This window comes from Hakea prostrata, chromosome 1 (assembly GCF_041222555.1).
Source record: "Hakea prostrata isolate BN-2017 chromosome 1, UWA_Hpros_2, whole genome shotgun sequence".
Lineage (NCBI taxonomy): Eukaryota > Viridiplantae > Streptophyta > Magnoliopsida > Proteales > Proteaceae > Hakea > Hakea prostrata.
Genome location: NC_142600.1, coordinates 29,452,383 through 29,476,898, shown reverse-complemented (window position 1 = coordinate 29,476,898; position 24,516 = coordinate 29,452,383). Strand labels below are relative to the sequence as shown.

The 24,516-nt window shown below is 38.7% G+C and overlaps 1 protein-coding gene across 2 annotated transcripts in view; it reads left to right on the top strand.

Annotated features, from left to right (window-relative positions):
• LOC149028675 (DUF21 domain-containing protein At4g14240-like) overlaps positions 1–24,500 on the top strand; it is a 40,918-nt gene extending 16,418 nt beyond the window's left edge. Inside the window, exons 7-12 of one of the 2 annotated variants that reach the window (XM_089138661.1) lie at positions 21,424–21,491; positions 22,885–22,972; positions 23,078–23,151; positions 23,228–23,597; positions 23,989–24,035; positions 24,127–24,500. In XM_089138661.1, coding sequence (XP_088994787.1) covers positions 21,424–21,491; positions 22,885–22,972; positions 23,078–23,151; positions 23,228–23,597; positions 23,989–24,035; positions 24,127–24,250 — 771 coding nt within the window. In that variant the 3' untranslated portion in view covers positions 24,251–24,500. The remainder of the gene's footprint in view (positions 1–21,423; positions 21,492–22,884; positions 22,973–23,077; positions 23,152–23,227; positions 23,598–23,988; positions 24,036–24,126) is intronic. The other variant, XM_089138655.1, reaches the window with a different exon arrangement.
• The last annotated feature ends 16 nt before the right edge of the window (positions 24,501–24,516 follow it).

The window sequence follows — 24,516 nt, the reverse complement described above, 5'->3', positions numbered from 1 at the left end:
TAGTCTGCTGGTTGGTTATGTTCTGTCCAAACATGCTGAAGTTCCTTGTCATGTAGCAATGCTACAGCTGCAGAATTTTTCCTTTCATATAGCCCTGCAATTTCAACAGCCCCCAAGTCATTGATTATATCTGTTGCAACTTTTGATCATCTAACAGACATACTTCTGAACCCCTGTTGAAGACAGATTGGCAAAGCTCTCAAAATGGCTTGCATTTCCGTTGATAAGACCGCCAGCTCTTACCCATTTCCTGCAAAAGCTATTAGAGGTCTTCAAGTTGCTTATCTGACTACTCTTCCAAAGGTGGCTGTGGATTTAGTGAGAGCTCCATCACAATGCAACACTATCTTATGCGGAAGGAGGCTTGATCCAAGAAGACGCTTTAGGCACTTTGATGCTCCTTTAAACTTGAATATTCCATTTATCAGCAATATAACTAGCCTGAACATTTCTTTCCCAAGCAAAATGAATAGCCCCAAACTTAAGCATACATCCCCATCTATGGCTGCCACCACTTGTCCTTTGTTCTAGCTTTATTTCTGAATACCCGGTGATTCCTTTCAGTCCCAAGATGCTGAATTGTTGCACAAAAAACTGGCCTTGCTACCACTCCAATTTTCTTCTTTGGGCTGACCACATTTGTTACCCAAAGGTCTGCCATATGTATCTGTAGCATTGCCCTTCTAGTACTTGTAAGCTTAATGAAGATGCAGCTCCATACCAAGGTACTAAAAGTACAGTTGAAAAAGAGATGATCCTTGCTTTCTGTTCTCCTCCTACCCAACATAAACAATAGTTCTGTTGCACAAGGACTTTCCTTCTGGCCAAATTCTCTTTAGTAGGTAGGGCATCCCTAAAACTCCTCCAAGCTGTAAAGGAGTGTTAGAAATATTATCTGCAAATCACACTGCTCTCCACCGGTCACTCTCCTGTGCTCTTTGTCAGATGAGTTCCCAAGCTGACGTGGTAGTGAAAGTACCTGTAGCTTTCTTCTTCCACACCACTAAGTCAGATTTTTTCTGATGGAGCCTCTCCACTAAATATAATTCCCTCCATAAACTCTTAGATTAGCCAATCGCCTTGTGCAATTTCTCCACTCATTGTTAGTGAGGAAGTTTTCCACCGACTCCATTTTTTTAGAGCCTACATCAAATCTGATTACGTTCCCATATCTGTTAAGCAATGCACCACTAGGATGTCATTTATCCAGCCACATTCAAGTCCTCTTTCCATTTATTGAGACTATGGACCAAGGGGCAAGGGTTATGTCTTATCTTTGTATTTCAGCACCCTCCTCCAAACCTATGAGCAATCCTGGGTAGGTTGCATTTGTTCAAATGGAATCCTATTTAAGATAGTCACCATACACCTAATGGACCCAAATGCTGTCTTTTTTCTGAAGCAATCCACCATATCTGCCTAAAGGTTGCTGCTATATTCATTTCTTTGATGCGGTGAATCCCTAGCTCTCCCTCCTGCTTTGGTCATAGTGCCTCCCAAGCCAAAAGATGCTTTCCTTTCCTGTGAAGGGCCAGTCCACAGGAAGTTTGGAAAGATGGGCTCCAGCTTTGTTACCATGTTCACCGACGGGAAAAAATTCCAGATCTATAGATGTAGCATCCATGTAAGTCTGATGATAGTAGTTGCAGCCTTCCTGCATAAGAGAGCGGTGATGTGAACCAGGTTCTAAGGTTTAGCTTGTTGGATTGTTGCCGTAGAATTGGACTCACTCCAGGATCCTCTCTCAGGGAACCAGCAACCTTCTAGGGCTGTAGGTGCCTTTAATTGAAGGATTCTTGAAGGAATTAGGGTTTGCAAATGTTAGGGTTATGGCTAGAAGGTTTCGGCCAGGCTTAGGATGAAAGGAACTTGGTTTTTAGGTTTAATATTATGCTGTAACTGTAGTTTCAGGTCTGGTATTGAGTTTAGGTTTAGGTTTAACGGGTTTTAAGGCTGAATCAGAGGGTTCTAAGGTTTTGGCTGCTGCTGTAATGTAATTCCAGATCTGAAAATTGAAGTTAGGGTGTAGGATTAAGGTCTCAGGGTTCAGTTGAACAGGGAAGGGGCTGTTGTTAATGTCTTATAATTTCAGGTTGATCCTGATGGGTTTTGGCTTAATTTGAAGTATCCTACATGGGCTAGGACTCTTAGGAAAGTCAAATAGGGTTAGGGAGTGGTAGAATAGGAGTGGGATATCGTAATCCTAAAGGGGGTTTGAAGTTTGGTTGGGGAATTCGGGACTGATAGGGTTTCTAGTAAGACTAGTATCTAGGGTTTCTAGAGGTTGAAGATCAATTACAAAAAATTTGAAACCTAATGGATGAGCCTTTTGATGAAACTAAAAATAGGGATAAGAGGAAGGGAAGGGTGCGATCCGATAGGAGAAGTGATGGGGTAAGAGGTTTAGGGAATCTAGGGCTGAAGGGGGAGAGGATATGCTACTGTCACAGGAAGAAGGGGTGGGGGAGCTTGAGGGTAGGTTAGGAGATGGGGGAGAGGGTTAAGGAGGGGATGGGATGATGTTTGCATACTTGGAGATTGCTAATGGCTTCTGGAGTTGTTGAATGATTGCTGAAATTTGTTGGAGCTTGAAGACAATGGCTGAAAGTACCACTTTAAGGCTGCCGCAGGCCTCCCCAAAGGAAACCCATGACTTCTCTTCCTCCAAACTCTCAATCAGTATTTTATTAATCAATTCAACTTGTCAGTTGTAGGGAATGGAGGCTTTATTTATAGCCTCAAAAAGAAACAAACTAGGACTCAAACTAGGAAACCTATTGGACTTTAAATTAGAACCCTAAATCTAAGTATGACTAACTTATTAATGACTCTCACATAAACAAGGACTCTATCATTTTACTCTAGAGATCCAATTTGGATTCTAAGAGTAGATATGGAGTTCTAACAAAAGTAGACTATCATTAAGGGATTCCAATACAAACTAGGAATCACACCTAGACAAGGACTCTTCAATAAAACACTATATAATGTCTCAAATGAGAAAATAAACACAGATGTAGGGTCTTGACACTTTTCTGGATTCATTGGCACCCTACCTAACCCCACGGAAATTTCAAAAATGACCAAAAATCCCCTTGATTAATTAGGGGCCATAGGTTTTGGGGAACCATTGGCCCTATGCAGCCCCTAGAAACGGTTAACAGCAGGCAGCCTCGCCTTCCATCCCTCTAACCTCCACGGCATGCCAATGATGGTTGTGCAGTCTCCACTAGAAAGTTTACCTCAAACAAAGGTACACCAAAATACCTAATAGGCAACTTGGTTTTTGAAAGACCCATTAACTCCAAGTGGTAGTTTGTTATTCTAGGTAAGCCCTATGATAACAGAGTACTTAGTCCTATTGGGATGCAAACTGGAGAAGGTAGCAAACTCAATTAGAGCCCCTATGTTGGCCATGATTGAGTCTCGATTTTTCCTCACAAAGATCAACTAGTCATCCGCTAACATCAAGTGAGGTTCATGGTTCCCTTGCATCTAGGTAGTAATTTGATCTGACCTTCTATATCAAACTTCCTTATAATACCTAAAAAAAGCCTCAATGGCTAAAGTGAACAAGTAGACTATAGAGAAGTCCCTTCCCCTATACCCCTTCCTCCAGGAAAATAGCATGTAGGACTTCCATTGATAAGAGTGGAGAATATAGGTGTCATTATACATGTTTTCACCTACATAAAGAAATTATCAGGGAACCCCAATCTCTCCATAACTTCAAACAAAAACCTCCTACTTAGAGAATCATAGGCTTTATGCTGATATATCTTCAAGACAGCTGATGGGATGCTGCTTTTTGTTCAATCCTCCTCACAATGTCTTGGCAAACAAGAATGTTGTCCACAATTGATCTTCCTTTTATAAAAGCATACTAGTTTTTGCTTTCCAAGTCTCCTTCCACCTACTGAAGCCTATTAGTCAAAATTTTTGTGATGATTTTATATATCAGATTGCATAAAGCAATAGAGGTCTATACACGACAAAAGGTGCCCACCTCTCCAACTGTTGAGAAACACGATATTGGTAGAATGGCTTATTGATCAATGATCTTAAGCTTTCTATTTATAATTAAGTGAAAAGTATACTATTACAAGGAATAGAATTTTACATGAATACAAACTCTAATTGAACTCCTAATAGAATCCAACACTCCCCCTCAAGTTGAGGCATAGATATTAGTCATGCCCAACTTGCCTACAATAGGAAGGAAATCTCTTTCTTTCAAACCCTTAGCGAAAACATCTGCTACTTGGTCTCCAAATCTTACAAAAGGCATGCAAATAAGCCCTTGTTCCAACTTTCCTTTGACAAAAAACCCGTCAATTTTAATGTGCTTAGTTCGATCATGTTGCACCGGATTATTAGCAATACTAATAGCAGCCTTGTTGTCACGATATAACATCATAGGGTTTGGAACTTGGACTCCAATATCTTGCAGCCAGCCTTTCAACCATAGTAGCTCACAAACTCCATGAACCATAGCTCTATATTAAGGTTCGGTACTAGATAAAGCTACCACATTCTGTTTCTTACTTCTCCAAGTAACTAGATTACCTCCAACAAAGGTACAGTAACTGAAATTGACTTCCTGTCTGGAGATCCAGCCCAGTCTGCATCAGTGTATGCTTTTACTTTTAGATTATCAGTGGGTGACACAAGTATTCCTTTTCCAAGAGTTCCCTTCAAATATTGTAGTATTCTGATAACAACCTTCATATGAGCTAAATAGGCTCACTATACCTATAGCATAAGCGATGTCTGGCCTGGTGTGGGACAAGTAAATAAGCTTCCCTACCAGCCTTTGGTATCTTCCTTTGTCCATTGGTTCTCCCTCTTTTTCTTTAAGTTTAGCTCTAGCTTCAATAGGGGTATCAATTGCTTTACACCCCAACATTCCCACTTTTGATAATAGATCTAGGACATACTTTCTTTGGGATAGGAATATACCTTTCTTTGATCGAGCCACCTCAATCCTTAAGAAATACTATGACTTCCCTAGATCTTTAATTTCAAACTCTCTACCAAGAAAGTCCTTCAACTTTTGAATTTCTACACCATCATTCCTTGTGATGACAATATCGTCTACATAGACAATGAGAAGTGTGATGTTAGTACCTGACTTCTTGACAAATAGTGTATGATTAGCATCGTTTTGCTTGTACCCAATAGAAGTCATTGCCTTCAGGAGGCGTCCAAACCAGCATCTAGGAGATTGTTTTAACCCATAAATTGACATCTTCAACCGACAAACTTTCCCTGTTGTATTGTCATCGGAGAAACCATGTGAGATTTCCATATAGACCTCTTTTGCTAACTCCCCATGTAAGAAGGCATTCTTTACGTCTAGTTGGTGCAAGTTCCAGTCTTTGTTCACAACTACAGACAACAGAACTCTAACAGTGTTTAGTTTCGCAACAAGGTCAAAGGTCTCCTGATAATCAATCCCATAGGTTTGGGTAAACCCCTTTGCAACTAGTCTAGCTTTCAACTTGTTGACTGATCCATCCATATTTTGTTTAACCACAATACCCATTTGCAGCCCACTGGGGTTTTTCCTGGAGGAAGTGTAACTAGCTCCCAAGTGTCATTTTTCTTCATTGCCTGCATTTCCTCTACCATAGCTGCCTTCCATCTTTTATCAGCATGGGCTTCTTGGCAACTTTTAGGAACAGATACAGATGACAAAGAGGATATAAAAGCATGGTAGGAGTCAGACAAAGAGTTATAAGAAACATATTTAGCTATGGGATGTTGAGTACAAGATCTGACCCCTTTTCTAACACCAATAGGAAGATCAGAAGAAGATACCTTAAGGGGAACAGGTAGAATCTGATTCGGAGTAGGAGACTGAAGTGGTAACGTATCACCTTTCTCCACCTGCTTTAGCTGATTTATTTCTTCCTCTGATAAGTCTATACCTCCTTATTATGGTCAATCTGGTTTTGAAAGACCCCAACAGTGTCTCACAGGAGTGGTCTCCCCCTGGCTAGGTTCTTCACATGGTTCAGAAATCGAAGGGGGAGGATTAGAGTCCTCAGGTATACTGGCCGAAGTCTCCCCCTGGTCAGGAAACTCTTTTGGGACTCTTAAGTTGTGTTGGTGTGTGAATGTGTGATAGGAAGATCTAGAGTCGGAAAGAACACCTTTCCTCTAGGACTCTCCCCCTGGAGAGGTGTATAGTAACGGCAAAACTCATGAGGAATTACATCCATGGATACAATGGTTTTCCTGGAAGGAGGATGATAACATTTGTACCCTTTTTGAGTAGCAGAATACCCCAAAAATATATAGCATAGGCCGTGGTGAGCCAGCTTACTCTGGTGGGCTGTGATTCTGGCATAACACACGCATCCAAAAACCTTTGGGGGAATAACAAAAGAAGAGGCTCCTTGAAGAATCTCATTAGGACATTTAAAACCAAGTATCCTACTGGGCATCCTATTCATAAGGTAAGAAGCAGTGAGTATAGCATCACTCCAGTATTGGTCAGGTACATTCATAGCAATCATAATGGAACGGGCTATCTCTAAGAGATGCTGATTCTTCCTTTCGGCAACCCCATTTTGGGCAGCCGTATCAACACAAGTGGTCTGATGTATTATGCCAGAGTCAGAGAGATGTCTTTGAAATTCACCATAATATACTCTGTGCCATTGTCACTGCGAAGAATCTTCACAGTGGCATTGAATTGAGTTTTAATCATATTATGAAAATCACGAAAACATCGGAAAACCTCATTTTTTTGTTTAAAAAGATAAATCCATGTAGAACGAGAGTGAGAATCAATAAAAGTAACAAAGTACCTATGGCCATTAATATACACACGTCGGCAGGGACCCCACACATCAGTATGAATTAGCATAAAAGGAATAGGTTTTCTATTATGAAGAGAAGGTAAATAAGTAGAATGAGTCTGTTTGCAAAAATGTAGGCTTCACAAAAAAAATTATCCTCATTACAAGAAGAAACCAAATCAGGAAATATTTTCTTAAGAGTTCCTAGAGGGGGGTGACCCAGCATACGGTGCCACTGATGAAGGTCTAATATTATCGAATGGACCGGATTAGAAGATGTAGTCAAAGCATATGCAGATTCTCCAATCGGCTCGAGCAAATAAAGTCCATTGTCTAGTTTACCATGTCCAATCTCCTTCCCCGTGACTAGATCCTGGAAGACACAGATGGGGAAAAAATCACTTTACAATTCAAGTTATGTGTAAGACTATTGATAGAGAGTAAGTTAGTAGAGAAAGAGGAAACATTTAAAACTTTAGACAAAGAAAGTGATGGAGAATGCTGAATGGTCCCTTTTCCAACAATGGAAGAATAGGAGCCATCAGCAATTCGAACTTTATCCTTTCCAGAAGTTGGAGAATATTGTAAGAAAGAGGTGGATAAAACTGTCATATGATCTGTGGCTCCTGTATCAATGATCCAAGGAGTAGAAACTGAAGAAGCTTGAAAGCCTGTAAAAGTTTTACCTGATGTAGCAAGGTAGGAGTTGATATGGGTAGTAGAGGAAGCAGTGTTCGAGGCTGTACTGGCAGTAGAAGACTGTAGAATACGTCGCAAAGTAACGAACTCCTCTTGTGAAAAACCAACGTCTGTAGAGGGTGTGGTGGAAACTGTCTCAGAGAGATTAGCCTTTGGTTTTCCCTTTCTTTGTGCTCGTTTTTGCTCAAAATCAGCAGGCTTCCCATGCAGTTTCCAACAATTTTCCTTGGTATGATATGGTTTGTGACAATGCTCACACTTGACAATCTCCTTAGCCGGATCAAATTTAGTGCGAACGGACTGTAAGGCTGATTTCTCCATAATAGGAGTATGAAGCATGGCTAATCCACGACTTTCCTCACACTGAACAAGAGCATAAGACTGTTTTAGTGTAGGAAAGAACGACTTAAGACTTGCACTCTTATATGATCGTACTCCACATTCAAACTTGCTAAGAAGTCATATACCCGAATCTTATCAATGTGCTTCTTATAAGTAGTCACATCATCTGGGTTAGTGGGATGATAATCCCCATAATGATCCAACTCCTGCCAAAGAGAGCGCAACTCAGCATAATAGTGGGCCACAGTCAGTTCCTTTTGGGTAGTCTCATGAAGCTTCTTTCGTAACTCATAAACCTGTGCATCATTCCCCAACTGTCCATAGTTTTCAGTAGTAGCCTTCCAGATTTGGGCTGTAGTATCAAGTAATAGGTAACCCTGGGCAATATTTGGATGCATGGAATTCAAAAGAAATGACATAATAAAAGAGTCATTTGATATCTATTTATCCTGTAAAACACCTACGGTAGTAGGTTTGATAGTTGTGCCCGTAATGTGTCCATCTAGTCCTCTTCCAGCAATAGTCAGGTAAGCAGAGCGAGACCAGATCACATAATTTGTTCCATCAAATCTCACCGAAAGAGAATGAAGAGTGGGGTAATGTTCGGAGCCAGTGGGAGCAGGAGTACTATCAATAGTTGTCATGTTAACAAAATTGTTTGTTGTTCTTCTGTCTTCACCCTTTCGAAGTAATAGAACGTCGCAGAATGCAATAGTTGAACAACCCAAACAATTCAAAAATACATATAAGGAATACTTATTTTATTTTTATTTTTTATTTTTATTTTTCTATATTTTTATAAAAGTGCAAAAAATTATGAAAGAAACTACAAATAAACCAACCCTTGGGACATCAAAATATGGTTTGGTCAAAGGATGGGGATGGTCTGGTCTGGTCTACTGGTTTTTTGGCTAATAGAACCAGAGACAAAATCTGGTCTGGTTCTGGTCTATTTCATGAGGAGAGATATGAAAAACGATGGCGTTTGGGCATGAAAGTATGCGCATAGGCAACTTGGCAACGGAAGTCGAGGGGATGGAAGTTGGCGATGTGATGGCGATGGAAGTAGGCGAGTCGAGTGAGGCGATGGAAGCAGAGTCTGATGGCGGAAGTTGCAATTTAGGCGTGATGGCGGAAGTTGCAGTTTTTTTCCCCTTCTTGTTGAAGAAGATGGAATTTGAAAAAATTTCTCAAATCACCGAAAGCAAAGTCGAAGATGCTCGTTGTAACTCACGAACTCAACAACGAATCTGAAAAACTTTCTCAAATCACCGAAAGCAGCAGAGTCGAAGATGCTCGTTGTAACTCACAAACTCAACAACGAACGATTTGAACTCGCACGGCTCCGTTTCAACCCTAATCGGAAGCAGAGGCGATGGGATTTGGAGAGATGTCTCGGCAATGGAGGTAGGTCTTCCTCAGCGAGAATTTTTTTCTTTCTCTTCCCTTCCCTAATCGAACTTAGGCTCTGATGCCATGTTGAGAAACACGATATTGGTATAATGGCTTATTGATCAATGATCTCAATCCCTCTATTTATAATTAAGTGGAAAGTATACTATTACAAGGAATAGAATTTTACATGAATACAAACTCTAATTTAACTCCTATACAAACTCTAATTGAACTCCTAATAGAATCCAACACCAACTTTTGGATACAAAGTGGCAAATGTAGCATTAATGGATCTAGGCATAACCGACTATTCAGAGAACTACCTTCATTCCAAACATAACCCTCTCTATCTCCTCCCATATGGCCTCTTCCAACCAAGATTGTTGTGTACCTGAAAGCCTCCCTTTTAGTGGATTTGATGGGCAGCTTCCACCAGCTACTTTGTTCTTCCTAAAGAGGCTGGAAAAGAACTCACTTCCCTCCTTTTTATCTCAGCTTGATCATCAATAGATTCAACTTGCTGAATTTTTATCTTCAATATAAGGTTTCTGTGAATTTTAGAGAGAAAAGAGAGAAATAAAAAGAAGATGGCTCGTAGGCTTGGTGTGGAGGCTTAAAGTGAGAATTGTGAGCTCTCCTCTTTAAAACTCTCTTATTTATAAGCTGATTACAATAGGATTCTCAATAGGAATCATCATAGAATTTAAGTATGAATAGAGCTCCTAATCTAATGCAATCTAGGACTCTCAGATTTGCCTATTTTCCCATTATCCCATTATGAGTTAGTGCCTTCTGCTAACTCATGATGGTTCTCTTTTCTTCCAATTTTGCCCTTCCTAACACTCCCCCTCAAGCTGGAGCATATATATATTATTCGTGCCCAACTTGTTACAAATATATTCAACCCTTGCATTCCCTAAAGCTATGGTGAACAAATTGCTAGTTGCTCTCTAGTATGCATGTGTTTGGGGAATATTATGCTTTGTTATAACTTCTCACAAACAAAGTGACAAGCAACTTGAATATGCTTGGTATGTTGATGAAAGATTGGATTGGATTCTATAGATAGCAACTTGGTTGTCGCATCACAACTTCATTGGTGAGTTATCAACAAATCCTAACTCTTAGAGTAATTGTTTTATCCATACCATCTCATATGTGGCATGTGCCATAGCATGGTACTCATATTTTTGCCTAACCTTGCTACCACAGTTTGTTTCTTACTCTCCAATGACACAATATTTCCTCTAACAAATGTACAATAGTCTATATCCAGCCCAGTCGGATCAGGAGAATCCTTCAACATTCCTCTAACCATGATTAGAGTAAAGAAGTGCACGTCCTGTTGCTTTCTTAAGATACCTCAGAATTCGAATGATTGCATCCCTATGTGTTGTTTGTGGGGCAGGCAAAAATTGACTCACAACACTGATAGGAAAGGCAATGTCAGGTCGAGTCATAATCAGATAATTCAGATTCCCTACAAGTCTTTTGTACTTCTCTGAATCATCAAGAATGGTTCCATCTTTTGTCATTAACTTTAAATTGTGTTTTCGTCGGAGTGTCTAGGGGTTTTGATCCCAACATTCCTCTTTCAAAGAGTAAATCAAGTGCATACTTCCATTGAGACAAGAAGATGCCGATTGTTGATTGGGCGACTTCAACTCCTAGAAAATATTTAACTTGCCAAGTCTTTGGTTTGAAATTTCTTTTATAAATAGATCTTTAACCTATCAATTCTTGAAGTATCATCTCCTATAATGACAATATCATCAACATAAACCACGAGAAAGATTCTGCCTACATCAGAGTTTCTAAAGAATACAGGGTGATCACTCTCACGGCGTGTCATCTCAGATTCTATTACAATAGAAGTGAATCATCCAAACTATGCTTGAGGTGATTGCTTAAGACCATATAATGATTTGTGGAGGCGATAAACCATACCCTTTTCCCCCTGAGCAACAAACCCAGGCGGTTGCTCCATATACAGTTCCTTATTCGAATCTCCATGAAGGAATGCATTCTTTACATCCAACTGAAACAAGGACCATTGGTAGGTAACGGCAAGAGAGATCAAAATGCGAGTGGATGTAAGCTTGGCAACAGGAAAAAAAGTGTCTACATAATCTACTTCATACTTGAACATATCCCTTTGCTACGAGACGAGCTTTTAAGCAAGTTAAAGAATCATTAGGATTAACTTTTATAGTGAATATCCTCCAACAACCAATAGCAATCTTTCTTGAGGGTAGAGGAATAAGATCCTAAGTCTGATTGTCTGCTAAGGCCTATAATTCTTCTTTCATTGCATTGGCCCACCGAGGATCAGAAAAGGCTTTAAGAACATTTTTAGGAATAGGATAAATCTTAATAGTAGATAAAGCAGCAAAAAACCAGGGGATAAAGCAGAATAAGAAATGAAATTATAGATGGGATATTGAACACAACAACGAGTAGCTCTCCGAAGGGCAATGAGAATATCAAGGTCAAATGTGGTAAGAACGTCCTCAAGATCGGCAGATGAAGTCAATATAGAGGTAGAAACTGCAGGTGTAAGGGGGGAGCAAGTGGTCTTGGATTGTGCATATACACTTTAGTGATGGCCAACGGAGATGGAGGTGAAGGAATTGTACCCTGTGAAAAAACACTTTGAATAATAGAGAGATCATCACATGGGTTAGTTAATCTAACTGTCTTAGTATAAAAAGGAGTGGACTTAAAAAATGATATATTGCACCAACAAAATATTTCCATAAGTCAAAAGAATAACAACGGTGTCCCTTTTAGGTCCGAGAGTACCCAACAAACATACACTTAAGAGCACGAGGATCAAGTTTAGAAATTCCAAGGCGATGATCATGAAGGAAACATACACTATCGAATATGCGAGGAGGCAAAGCAAATAAGGAGTATGGAGGAAATAACAGAGAATGAGGGATGCCACCTTGTAATACAGACAAAGACATCCTATTAATAACATAACATGCAGTCAAAACAACATCATCCTAATAGGATTTGGGAACCTTCTCAAATAAAAGAGAACGGGAGACCTCCAATAAGTGTTTTAAGTTTTCTTTTTGCAACCCCATTTTGTTGAGGAGTATCAACATAGGAGGATTGATGAAGAATTCCATTAAAAGCCATAAATTTACAAGGGCACCAGGGAAATATTCTTTAGCAAATTGAGTATGAATTTCAATAACAAAATTGCAAAATATGTCAAATAATTATGAACGATTTTTCATCAAATAAAGCCAAGTGACTCTTGAAAAGTCGTCCACAAATGTAACAAAGTATTTGTAACTTAAAACAGAAGTGATAGGACAAGGTCCCCACACATTAGAATGAACCAAAGAGAAAGGAGGGTGGAAAACTCACATGATGAAGTTTTTCAAATTGACAAGCATCATAGTCCAAACTAGAAAGAAAATGAAAACATTTATCTGCTAATTTTAAGTTTTCCAAAGAGGGATGTCGTAACCAATAGTGTATTTGATGGGGGATGGAAATACTAGAACAAGCAGTAGAGGATATCTCCTCAAACAAATACAACCCCCCTGAAATACGGCCTCTATAAGTGTCTTCTTCGTTATAAGATCCTGAAATAGACAATAGCCAGGAAAGAGTGTTATAAAATAGTTATTAGTGGAAGAAAATTTATGAATAAATAATAAGTTAAAAGGCAAATTAGGTATGTAAAGAACTGAGGGTAGGGTATTTGATGGAGTGAGTTGAACAATACCCATTCCTTTAACTTTGGTATGGGAATCATCAACAAGTGTAACCAAAGAGGTTGATGAACAAAAGAGGAAAATATACCTATAGCCTCGGTCATATGATCAGAAAATCTTGAATCAATGATCCTAGGGCGAGATGTGATCGAAAGGCAAGCTGTAGCATTACTTGTCTGAACAAGTGTGACAGTGGTGAATTGATGTTGACCGACCTAGAACTGAATGAAACAAGTATGATCTTCCTCAATCATCTTTATAGTCTTACCGTCAGGTTGAACTTCAGTGGTTGTAGAGGCTGGTTAAGAGGTAGTGGCTGCATTTGGAATGGTTGGGGGCTTCTGATGAGTTTCCAACAAAATCATTGAATATGTCTGGACGACCACAATGATGACAAGTCTTAACTTGTCTTGTACCGTTAGGCATTAGTAAAGTTGTGTGAACTCAGATTTTTTTCAGCATTATTTCCTCGATTTTGTCTTGTACTCTGTCTGCTAAGGGTCTGTCCAACAAAAGTGCCGCAGGAAATTGTTGCCAAAGCTGAATTTTTTGTAAAGTTAGTGGTACTCTTCCTTGCAACCCAAAGAACTCTCAAAAAGGTGTAAGCTAAAGTAGGTACAAGATCACTACCCAGAATATGTGCTTTAACCACCTCTAACTCCTTTTCATGACCTCCTAAGAAACTCATAACAGTTAATTGCTTTCTTTGATTTTCCATAGTTTTGAAATTAAAGGAGAAAGATAGAATAGAGTTTAGTTCTTCATACATTCTTCTAGAATCTGCAAAATATTGGGTAATATCTCTATCTATCCTATCTACTTGATAAAATTCCTGGGACAATTCATAGACTCTAGCCTAATTATTCTAACTAGAATACAACACATCAAATACTCCCATAAGTCCTTCACAGTTTGAAAATGAGTAACCAAATCAACAATATTTTCGTCCAAAGAATTAAACATCTTCCCAAGTATACGGGCATCAGTAATTGCCCAAGTATCATCATCTTTAGGTGCAGTCTTAGTCAAATGACCTATTTGTCCCCGTCCAATAAGAACAACTCTAACGATAGCTCCCCCTTGGTGAAAATTCGATATGCCCTCCAGTTCCTTCTCAGTCAATCGATGGGAAGATGTTGAAATAATTTCAGTCATGGTATTGTCGCCTCTACCAGATGAAGTTTCTGCCATTACCAAAAATTATTCCTGAATAACAGAAAATACTTTTTTTCCCCTTCTTTTTTTGACTCAAGATCAGGAATATTCCTCAACTGTACCAGAATCTGAATTAGGGAACAGAATCAAGAATTGAACAGAAAACAGAATCAGGGATTGAACCAGGAATTGAATCAGGAAACAGAATCAGGGATTGAACTAGAAATTGAACAAAACACAGAACGACCTTTAGTTAATTCAACAGAATCAGACCCTTAGCAGAACTGATCCATTCTTCTCAAAATATCCCAACCGAACCATTCTTCTCCAAAAAAAATTAAAAATCCCAAAAACGATAGAAGTTGCACAACTTCTACGTTTTCCTTCAGGCGACAAAGAAAAAGGTTTTGATGAAGCAAAGATCAACTCAGAAAACAGAAGGCTATGAGCAAGACACTCAATCAATACTACAAAGATCAATATTGCAGCAGCAAAAACTCAAGATAACAATCAACAAGTATTTGAATGAGGTACTAACCTTTTAGAGATAAAAAACTAGAAGTTGTGCAACCATTCTTCAATCCAAAACAGAAGCTTTAGAGCTTCTTTATCTTGTAGAATCTTCAGTCCAGAGAATGCAGCATTAGGTGCTGCTGCCCTATGAATCGACACCAAGGAGGCCTTCAAACTTGCAGCAATGGTTTTTCAAGATAACAGGAATGTTTCTGAACTTCGAAAGTTTTGAACTAAAGGTATTATAGAGGACCTACGGCTCTGATACCATGTGAATCTTAGAGAGAGAGAAGAGAGAAATAAGAAGATAAGTCGTAGGCTTGGTGTGGAGGCTCAAAGTGAGAATCATGAGCTCTCCTCTTTACAACTCTCTTATTTACTAAGCTGTTTACAATAGGATTCCTAATAGGAATCATTGTAGAATTTTTAAGTATGAATAGAACTCCTAATCTAATACAATCTAGGACTCAGATTTGCCTATGTTACCATTACGATGGTTCTCTTTTCTTCCAATTTTGCCCTTCCTAACAGTTTTGATATTGTTTATGCTTGCTGCTTCAAGGTAGAAGCCATTATAGCCATTACCAAGCCAAAGCCACTGCACCTTGGACTTCTCCCTTATGAATTTCTCTTCCACTTTTAAAGCTGCCAGACCTTCTCCGCTGCCTTTTCACTATCCAGTAATCTTTCATTGGAAACAGAAAGTGCTGATTATGGGCAGAACGTGATGCCACTCTGATGGGGACATCACACGTCCACTCATCATTTGGTTATTACTAGAGACAGAGATGACCGAACCTTTCAGCTTGGTTTGGCAAGGTGTAAAAATATATCTACTAGAAAGGGTGTCATTTGGACCCTTAGGATTGTGGTTGACGCCACATCCTTTTCTTTTTGTTACATTAGTATGAGTATTTATTGTAAGGGTAATTTAGAGAGTTCTTTTTTATTTTATTTTATTTATTATTATTAATTTTTATCTTGGTGTTATGCAATTTTGTTTAGTTGGGTATTTTCTTTCCTTTATTCATAGAGTTATTTTAGGAAAGCTTTCCTCTATTTTACTAACCAATAGCAAGGGTCGATCATGAAAGATTGGAAAGAAAAAAAGAAGTGAACGACTCAACTCTCTTCCTCGCTCTCGCTGGCGGAAATCTCCCCCCTCTTCCTCTCCGTTGGCAGGTATGTTATCTCCTCCATTGCTGCTTCTTTGAGTCTTATAAAAAAAAAAAAAAAAATCCCTCTTTGCCCTTCCTCCTTTGTCTGTCCCTTACTTTTCTGGTTTTCTCCTTCTCTCTTGCTCTTCTTTTCTCCTAAAGGACCTCACGGCAATCCCACTTCTGCTGTTAATTTCCCCTCCCCTCTCTCCCTTATTTTTAGTTCTCCTACTCATATTCCCACTACAGAGTTCCCCCCCCCCTTGTATTTAGATTCTTTATTCTCCCTTTTTTACCGCATTTTGACTGCTCCCCTTACCCCCATGGCAGTCCCTTTTTGCCTAGAAATTCTGTCTTATTCTCTGTTTCTTTCCCCTCTGTTGTAAGTCTTGCTGTAGGAATATTTTTCTGCGATCCCTTTGGTTTTTCTTCTTGTCCTTTTCTCCTTTATTCCCCACACTCCTACAGCAGCCACCTCTTTTTCTGCCTATAGCCCTGCCTCCTTATTTTCGTTGTCTTCTTTGTTGTTACTTTTCTGCCTTGCTATTACTTGCTATTACTTGCTGCTGGTTACAGTATTTCTGGTTTTGTTACTTTAATTTTGTGGTGCTTGAGGTAGGATTTGATCTTGGTTTGAATTGAGATCAAGGGCAAGATGAACTGAAATCTTGCTGAAATTTCGGCAAAATTTTGAATTTTTTTATTTTATTTTGACTCAATGTTTCTGTGGGTTATTTGTGTTTTTTTGGGCTGGTTTTGATTGTCCATCCTAATTTGAGGCCAATCAATACAATTGAAATGTTGTTTTTGCCTAAAACCTAACCTAAGTGGTGTTCTTGATTGGCGCATACTTGATTGTTTGTGGGTGAAACGCGAAGTCTATAACGTGCGTTTTGACAAATGTAGATAAGGATATTATGAAAGAAAACACTAAGATTTTCATTCAAATGCAACAACAAATACAAGAAATAGAATTCAATATATAAGTATGTGTCGGGCTGGCTCCATCCCTTGGGTCATGGAGGAGTCCTCTAAATATTGGACATAAGTAGGCCATGAAATGGTACGGATAAAGTTATCTATATAGTCCATCACTACCCTTCTATTGGTAGCATCATCAACATCCAATCCTAGGGAATGTGTTGTATAATCATTGACTGTGACCCGGTTGCAAAATTGGCACTAGTTCTTTTGGTCTTGATGGATATCTGATGCAACACAACCAGAACCAGAAGTTACTGTTCATGCTACAGTAACGTGAATAGTACCCTAGGAGATCTTTCTTCGTATTTGGTGGGCCCAAGTCCAGCTTGCATGGAGATAAATTCAAATTTGGTGGGTCCAAAGTCCAGCTTGCAAGGAGATAAAATAGGATCTGTTTTCATGGGAGTTTTAGAGATAATTTAAGATTGTTATTTATTTATTGGGATAATTATGTAATTAGATTTTTAATTTGAACACTTGTAATCAGCTTATTGATGATGGGAATAGAAAAATATGAATTGAAGCTTTAGCTTTGTGCGTTTGCAGCAGCCCCCCCTCTCTCTGTCTCTCTCTCTCTCTCTCTCTCTCCTCTTTTCTTCTTCTTCTTCTTCTTCTTATAAGTGTTCTTCTCTCTCTTCCTCTTCTCCAAGCTTGATTCTTCTCAGATTTCTCCTTCTTCCCTCTTTCTTCTTTATCCTTCTTTCTTCTCTATTCCGTCGCCCATTAATTGGTATCAGAGCCCAAACCTGAATAGATCTCTTCTTTATCTCATCGTTTGTTCAACCTTCTTTTCTCTCTTCCTTGTTTTCTTCTCCTCCTTGAGATCTTTCTACTCTTCATCCTTTCTTTATTGCCCCTAATTTATTTTCTTAGTAATTGTGAACAATGCTACAACAACCTATCAAATCCTTTTTTTGTGGTGCCAATCGTGAGATAGATTTTTTCTATAAAACTCGAGGATGAGTTTTTTTTAAGAGAGGGAGAAATTGATGCAGCACAACCAAAACCAGAAGTTACTGCTCATGCTACAGTAACGTGAACAGTACCCTAGGAGATCATTCTTCGTATTTGGTGGGCCCAAGTCCAGCTTGCATGGAGATAAATTCAAATTTGGTGGGTCCAAAGTCCAGCTTGCAAGGAGATAAAATAGGATCTGTTTTCATGGGAGTTTTAGAGATAATTTAAGATTTTGTTATTTATTTATTGGGATAATTATGTAATTATATTTTTAATTAGGGGGATATCTAAGATCAATTTTAGTCAATTTTAAGCTCCTAAGAGTCCTACTATGATCAGTTTTTTTTGTTAATTTAAATTACCAAGAGTCCTACTATAGTTGTTTTCGTATTGAAGTATGTCTCTTTTATTATTTAAACACTTGTAATCAGCTTATTGATGATGGAATAGAAAAATATGAATTGAAGCTTTAGCTTTGTGCGTTTGCAGCCCCCCCCTCTCTCTGTCTCTCTCTCTCTCTCTCCTATTTTTTTCTTCTTCTTGATTCTTCTCAGATTTCTCCTTCTTCCCTCTTTCTTCTTTATCCTTCTCTCTTCTCTATTCTGTCCCCCATTAATATCTAAATGTGGAGTCCACAAATGATGCACCTGATCCATCTCCTTACCCATAAGCAAACATGCTACTGGAATTAGCGGATGAACCACCGTATGTTCCACCAATTCCATATCCATAGCCATAAGCCCTGCATGGTACAACCCATTGGAATTTTCAAATTTCACCAAAAATTTCAAGATTTTTGCGAAATTATATTGTATTTTTTTTGCTAGCCATTTTGTTTTCGCCAAAATTTTACGAAATTTAATACCTTGGTTGAGATTCACAGTGCTTATGTATTTTGCCCTTATTGGATTAATAAAGCTTATAAAATCTTGTTAATTTTTTTTTTAATTACTATGAATGCAATGCCTTACTCTCCCCTCCTCTTAACTAGTTGTGTGGAGTGACTAAGTTTGATTTGACTTGTTCTTCTTAAGCCCTTAGATAAAAATTTGCATGTTATTTATATTTTTTTATTGCTGAATTGATATTCGTACTAAATTTCTATTTTTTTGTAATGCAGACATGCAGTAATATTATTCATAAGGATAAAATTATCAGTTAGGATGTTTTATTGTAATAGTCCCACATTGGAAATATTTGTTTTCTCCTTTGCATATTACTAATATAAATAATGGTCTGCTATATCACTTAGACATAATTCAGGATTTCTTAGATCATTCAACATGGTATCAGAACCATAGATCTGATCTTCAGATTTGAGAAACCCTAAAAGAAAAACATCTTGAGCACCGCCACTCTTCTCTTCCCTTTCGCCTCTCTCTCCTCTCTCACCAGAACCCAATTTCCCCTTCTAGGACTACCGCTAGCCACCCTTTAGACCAATGATAACTCCTAGGAGTCTTGCCTCTCTCCTGCAAAACTTCTAGGGATGTTGCCACCCCCTGTTAACCCCCTTTAGGGCCATTGCCTCCCTCTTACAAGGCCTCATGGGCTATTCGAAACACCCTTCCACCCTTTCGTTAGCCAAACGATAGCCACAAGGGCCATCTCTACCTCTAACGAGGGTCCCTAGAGCTATCGTAGCCCTGCTATAAGGCCTTTAGGCCAACTCTCCTTTCTTGCCTCTTTTTCACCTTCTAAGACCCTTTCTCCCTCACCCATGGCTCTTTGCCCTTGCTGGTGAGCACTTTTTCTTCTGCCTAGGGTTCCTTTTTACCTAATGATGCTGTGATTTATTTTTTAGATAAGTTTTTTGTGTGATTCCATTCAATGGCCAATTCAGTAACCTCCGCCTCTTCTAGAATGTTTGGAATGGAGGAAACTCAAGTTTCACGGGAACATAATTTCTCCCCATTCCAGATGAACACCGTCAAACTTAATGGGACTAATTATTTGCAATGGTCTCAATCTGTTTCTCTTACTGTTGGTGCTTATGGCCTCATGGACCACCTTTATGGTACTTCAGTCAAGCCATCCTCTCATTGTGCAACACAAGACAAGTTGGAGACCGACAAATGCTTGGTTGTGAGATTCCTTCTTAATTCCGTTGAACAAAGTATCACTAAGAGCTACCTTGTTCTAGATGTTGCCACGATTTGGAAGGTTATCAAAGAATCAAATCAAAGGTGGGAAACGATGCACAGTGTTTTGAGATTCGGCACCAGGTCCATCAGCTGCAACAAAAGGAGTTCACTTTGTCTCAGTATTATACTACTCTTCATGGATATTATCAGACCCTGGATTTCTATGGGCACTTTACTCTAACATGTGCTGCTAATGTCGCTATCTATTAGAAGTGGGAAGATAAACTTCGGGTTTATTATTTCTTGGCTGGATTGAATAGTGAGTATAATTATATATGGGCTCAGATCCTCTTATGGGAGCCTTTTCCATCCCTTGAACAAGCTTATGCTATGGTTGACCCTGAGATAGCCGCCGAACAGCAATGGTGCACCCTCAAACGCCAGAAAGATTTGTGTCGGTGGCTGGTATAGGAGGCAACCAGACCTATACAAGTGATACTTCCTGTACACCAGTTAAATGTGATTATTGTGGTCGGGATCGTGTCACCAAGGGCAAGTGTTGGAAGTTGCATGGTTGTCTAGCAAATTTCCATGGAGGAGGAAGGAATGTCAATCGGAGTGGAAATCAAGCATTTGCCCACCAAGCCAATTCCAAAGAACCAAGTGCTCCAACTCCTCTTTCCTTTGACAAGTGCCAGCACCTTCATCAATTGATGACCAGACTTGAAGTATCTTCTTCTATGCCGACTTCCAGTGCAATTGTTGCCTCTGCCATGTTTTCCCCTTGGATACACATTCTACCGCAGGTACCTTCAGTTGAGAGAGTGAACTATATCTATAACAAGTTGGTAATGTTTAATTTCTATTCTCCAGCTTAAGGGGGAGTGTTAAAAGGAAATTTGGAAACGGAAAAGGGAGTCAAGAGTGCAGGCGCCAAATCTTGACCCTATTATCATTGGTTTTAGAGTCCTTTTAGGACTCCTTTCTAAATGTTTTACTCTGAGTTGTAATCTCAAGATCTCTATAAATAAAACACAAATTATTTGGATCTCCAACAACTGTAGGGCTCCCAAACTGTCTCTGACTCTCGATTTGGCTTCTCCCCTGTTTTCTTCTTTTGTTCTTATTGAACTCTCTTTCTCCTTGTTTCTCCAAGACTCACAAGTTATAAACGTGGTATTTTAATATTCATGCATAAAAGTAGTTAAGATATTATTCATAAATAAGATAATATCCTCCTCTCTGCCACTTTGATCATTTTGATATAGAGTATTTCAGTATTCAGGTATCAACATGGTTGCTGTTTTATTTTTATTTTATCAAGAGCAATATATCTGAAGATTGTATGTAGAGAATGGGTTGGGAGCATCAAAATATAAAAGTAGCTCCTTTCAAAAGGAAAAAAATGTATCCTCCCTTATTCCAAGTTAATATCTGGTGGTTCTGCAATTACTAGTAGTGCTGATATCTCTTTCATTTATTTTAATGAATTGGCAAGTTGAGTTGGCATTGGCCTATTGCTCACTGTAAAGTTCATTTTTCAGCAACTTTGACACATTGCCTTCTTTGATACTCTTTTTATTGGTTTTACTAACAGACTGCTGAGGAGGCTATGACACCAATTGAATCAACATTTTCTTTGGATGTCAACTCTAAACTAGACTGGTGAGATTTGTTTCTTAAAGATGTTTTTGTTGGTTTGCAGTTTCTCTTACCTGCAGTAGTATCAATGAGACATCTTCTCTGCTACTAGGCCATTATAGTTGTTAGATTGAAAATCAGGTTTTTAATGTTAAATACATTTGTTGTTTCTGAAATCTTATTTACTTGTTTGAGTTATCTTTGTCTTTAGAGGTCAACTCAGTCACTAAGACAGCTTTATCAGGGACTTGAGCCATTGTGGATATCATGGCAGGAAAATCCCTTAGCAATCTCAAACCTGAGGATATCGTGGCAAGAAAATCCCTTGGCAATCTCAAACCTTTTATTCCTTTTTTTCTTGGTTTAGAGTAGAAATCTTGCAATATCTTAAATTAAGTGGACATACAGACCTAAAAAGTTAAGTAAACTCACGGTTTATATTCATTAGTTATTGCTAGTGGTTTACTCACAGTATATGTTTAAGGTTTTTTGAAGTTCTGGGATTGTAGAATATATTGAAGACATCTCATCACTGTCTATGAAATCAAGTGATGTCTTGAGAAATTCTGAAGTATTGTAACAAATGTTAGACAGTATGTATTCTCCCCAAAAAAGATGTGTAAACTATGTGCAAAAGACTGTGTTGAAATCTATCTTACATGAGTTGTGTTTGAATGATAATACCCAAAAAGTGATACTAGAGTTGGGTCTCTGCTAAAATGTATCAAAAAGAAAAGGCTCAAATGTGAAGGACGGAGTTTTAACTTGCAAGATTCTTTAGCAAAAGTTGGATTGTGTGTCAAGACAGGGGAAGGTTAATCTTTTCACAACTGGCACTCAAGGGTTGTGTACGGTAATGTTCCTGTTTCTGGTTTCAACTGGCACTTGAGGGTTGTACGGTAACAATCCTGTTTCTTGTTTCTTTCTTCTTCTTCTTCTTCTTCTTTTCTTTTTTTTTTTTTGTTTTTTTTTTTTTTTTTTTTTTTGTGTGTGTGTGTTTGTTTGTTTGTGTTTTGGGTTGGGGGCAGAAACAGCCCAAAAACATGTGTTTAATCCAGTCTGTTTTTTGTGTTTTTTTTCTTTCTTTTTTCCATTTTTTTAAACGAACTGGCGCTTTGGCACAGTTTTGAGCCCACTTACACCATTTCTCACAAAAAAGAAAGAAGAAAAGAACGCTTCTCTTGAAAAGGCGTAGGGGCATTCTTGTCTTTTTTACTACAAAATATAAAACTCAATCTGTTTCATTTGTTTTTTTTTATTAACAGAAACGTTTTTTTCCCTTTGTATCCATGCTTGTTGTGTTTATATGGTATTCCAGATCCACATGAAGTGTCCAGTAGTAGGAGATAAAAAAGGAGAGCTGCAATAATGGATTTAATTGTTTTTTCCCTGAGATGTTTGAATGTCTTACTTTCAGGGAAGCTATTGGAAAAATTCTTGCTCGAGGCCATAGCAGAGTTCCTGTCTATTCTGGAAATCCAAAAAACATTATTGGGCTCCTACTGGTGGGTTTGAGATTCTCCGTCTCATCTTGCAGACCCGTGTCGTTGTTTCTATAGAGAATGAATCGAGTTTTTAATCTCTCTCGGTATTTATTTGTTTGATGTCAGGTTAAAAGTCTCTTGACGGTACGGGCTGAAACTGAGACCCCAGTCAGTGCTGTTTCCATTCGGAGGATTCCACGGTGTGCTTACTGAATAATTTGCCTTTTCCTTCTTTGAACTTGTACTCAGTGTTTAATGATAATGGAATGTTCCTAGGGTTCCTGCAGATATGCCTCTTTATGACATACTGAATGAGTTTCAGAAAGGTAGCAGTCACATGGCTGCCGTTGTAAAGGTTAGAGGGAGAAATAAAAATCCTCCACCTATAAGTGATGGAGAAGAACTCGAAGAAAACAATTCTGTTGGTGGGGAATCCAAATCAACTGTTCCTTTAATAAATAAGCAGGTTGAAAAATCAGGAAGCATAGTTGTTGACATTGAAAGGGCTTCTCCAAGGTCAATCAATATAAACAGGCAACAACATGATGCAGCAACCAATGGAATGCCCCACCTGTCAGAGGTCATTGAAGATGGAGAGGTCATTGGAATCATCACCCTGGAGGATGTATTTGAAGAGCTTTTGCAAGTAATTAACATATAGCTCCCATTCATTAACTCCATGTCTCTTGAAATGTATGCCAATGCATGGTCATAGATATGGAACATACAGCCAATATGTCACATTTAGGCCAAATGTTGCTTTGCAAAGCTTTCTGGCTACTTCGTCAGTCCACTTTTGGTTATATAGTAAGTCTAAATAGTCCAGGGGCTATCTTGGTGTCATATCGAAGAATTGGCACATCAATGAGATGCTCTTTGTTGATGATCATGTAAGCAAAACTTGAGGGGTTAGTTCCTCTTTGCTGACCGAGACTGTATGATATCTACCCATTCATTCTGTAGTTCTATTATTTGGGTGAGCTATGGGAAAGGGTGTAGGAATCCCCTATATTCATTAATTTCCTTCATTAATGCAGGAGGAGATCGTAGATGAGACTGATGAGTATGTTGATGTACATAAAAGGTAACATGCAATAGATCTTTCCAGAAATTATAAACTTGCATGAAAATTATGTTCCACGAAATGTACTGAAATGCATACATTTTTTCCCTAGGATACGTGTGGCTGCAGCTGCTGCTGCTTCATCAATGGCACGGGCGCCCTCAACTCGGAGATTACTTGGTCAGAAGGGAGCAGTAAGTGACATTTTATTGTCCGTAGTGTTGCTTGTCTGGTGATTATTAGCAGCTTAGTAGCATAAATGAAGGAGCACACGTTTAGTATTCTCTATTTTGTTATATGATATATGTTCAGTATATTAGTTGCGGGTTTGTATTGTGCTGTGTTATGGCTTAACTCAACCTAAGTGGGTTGCCTATTATATGATATCTGTTCATTATACTAGTTGCCAGTTTGTATCATGCTGTGTTATGGCTTAACTCAACCTAAGTAGGTTGTCTATGGTGTTAGGTGACTTACTATAGATATATCCCATTCCCATCAG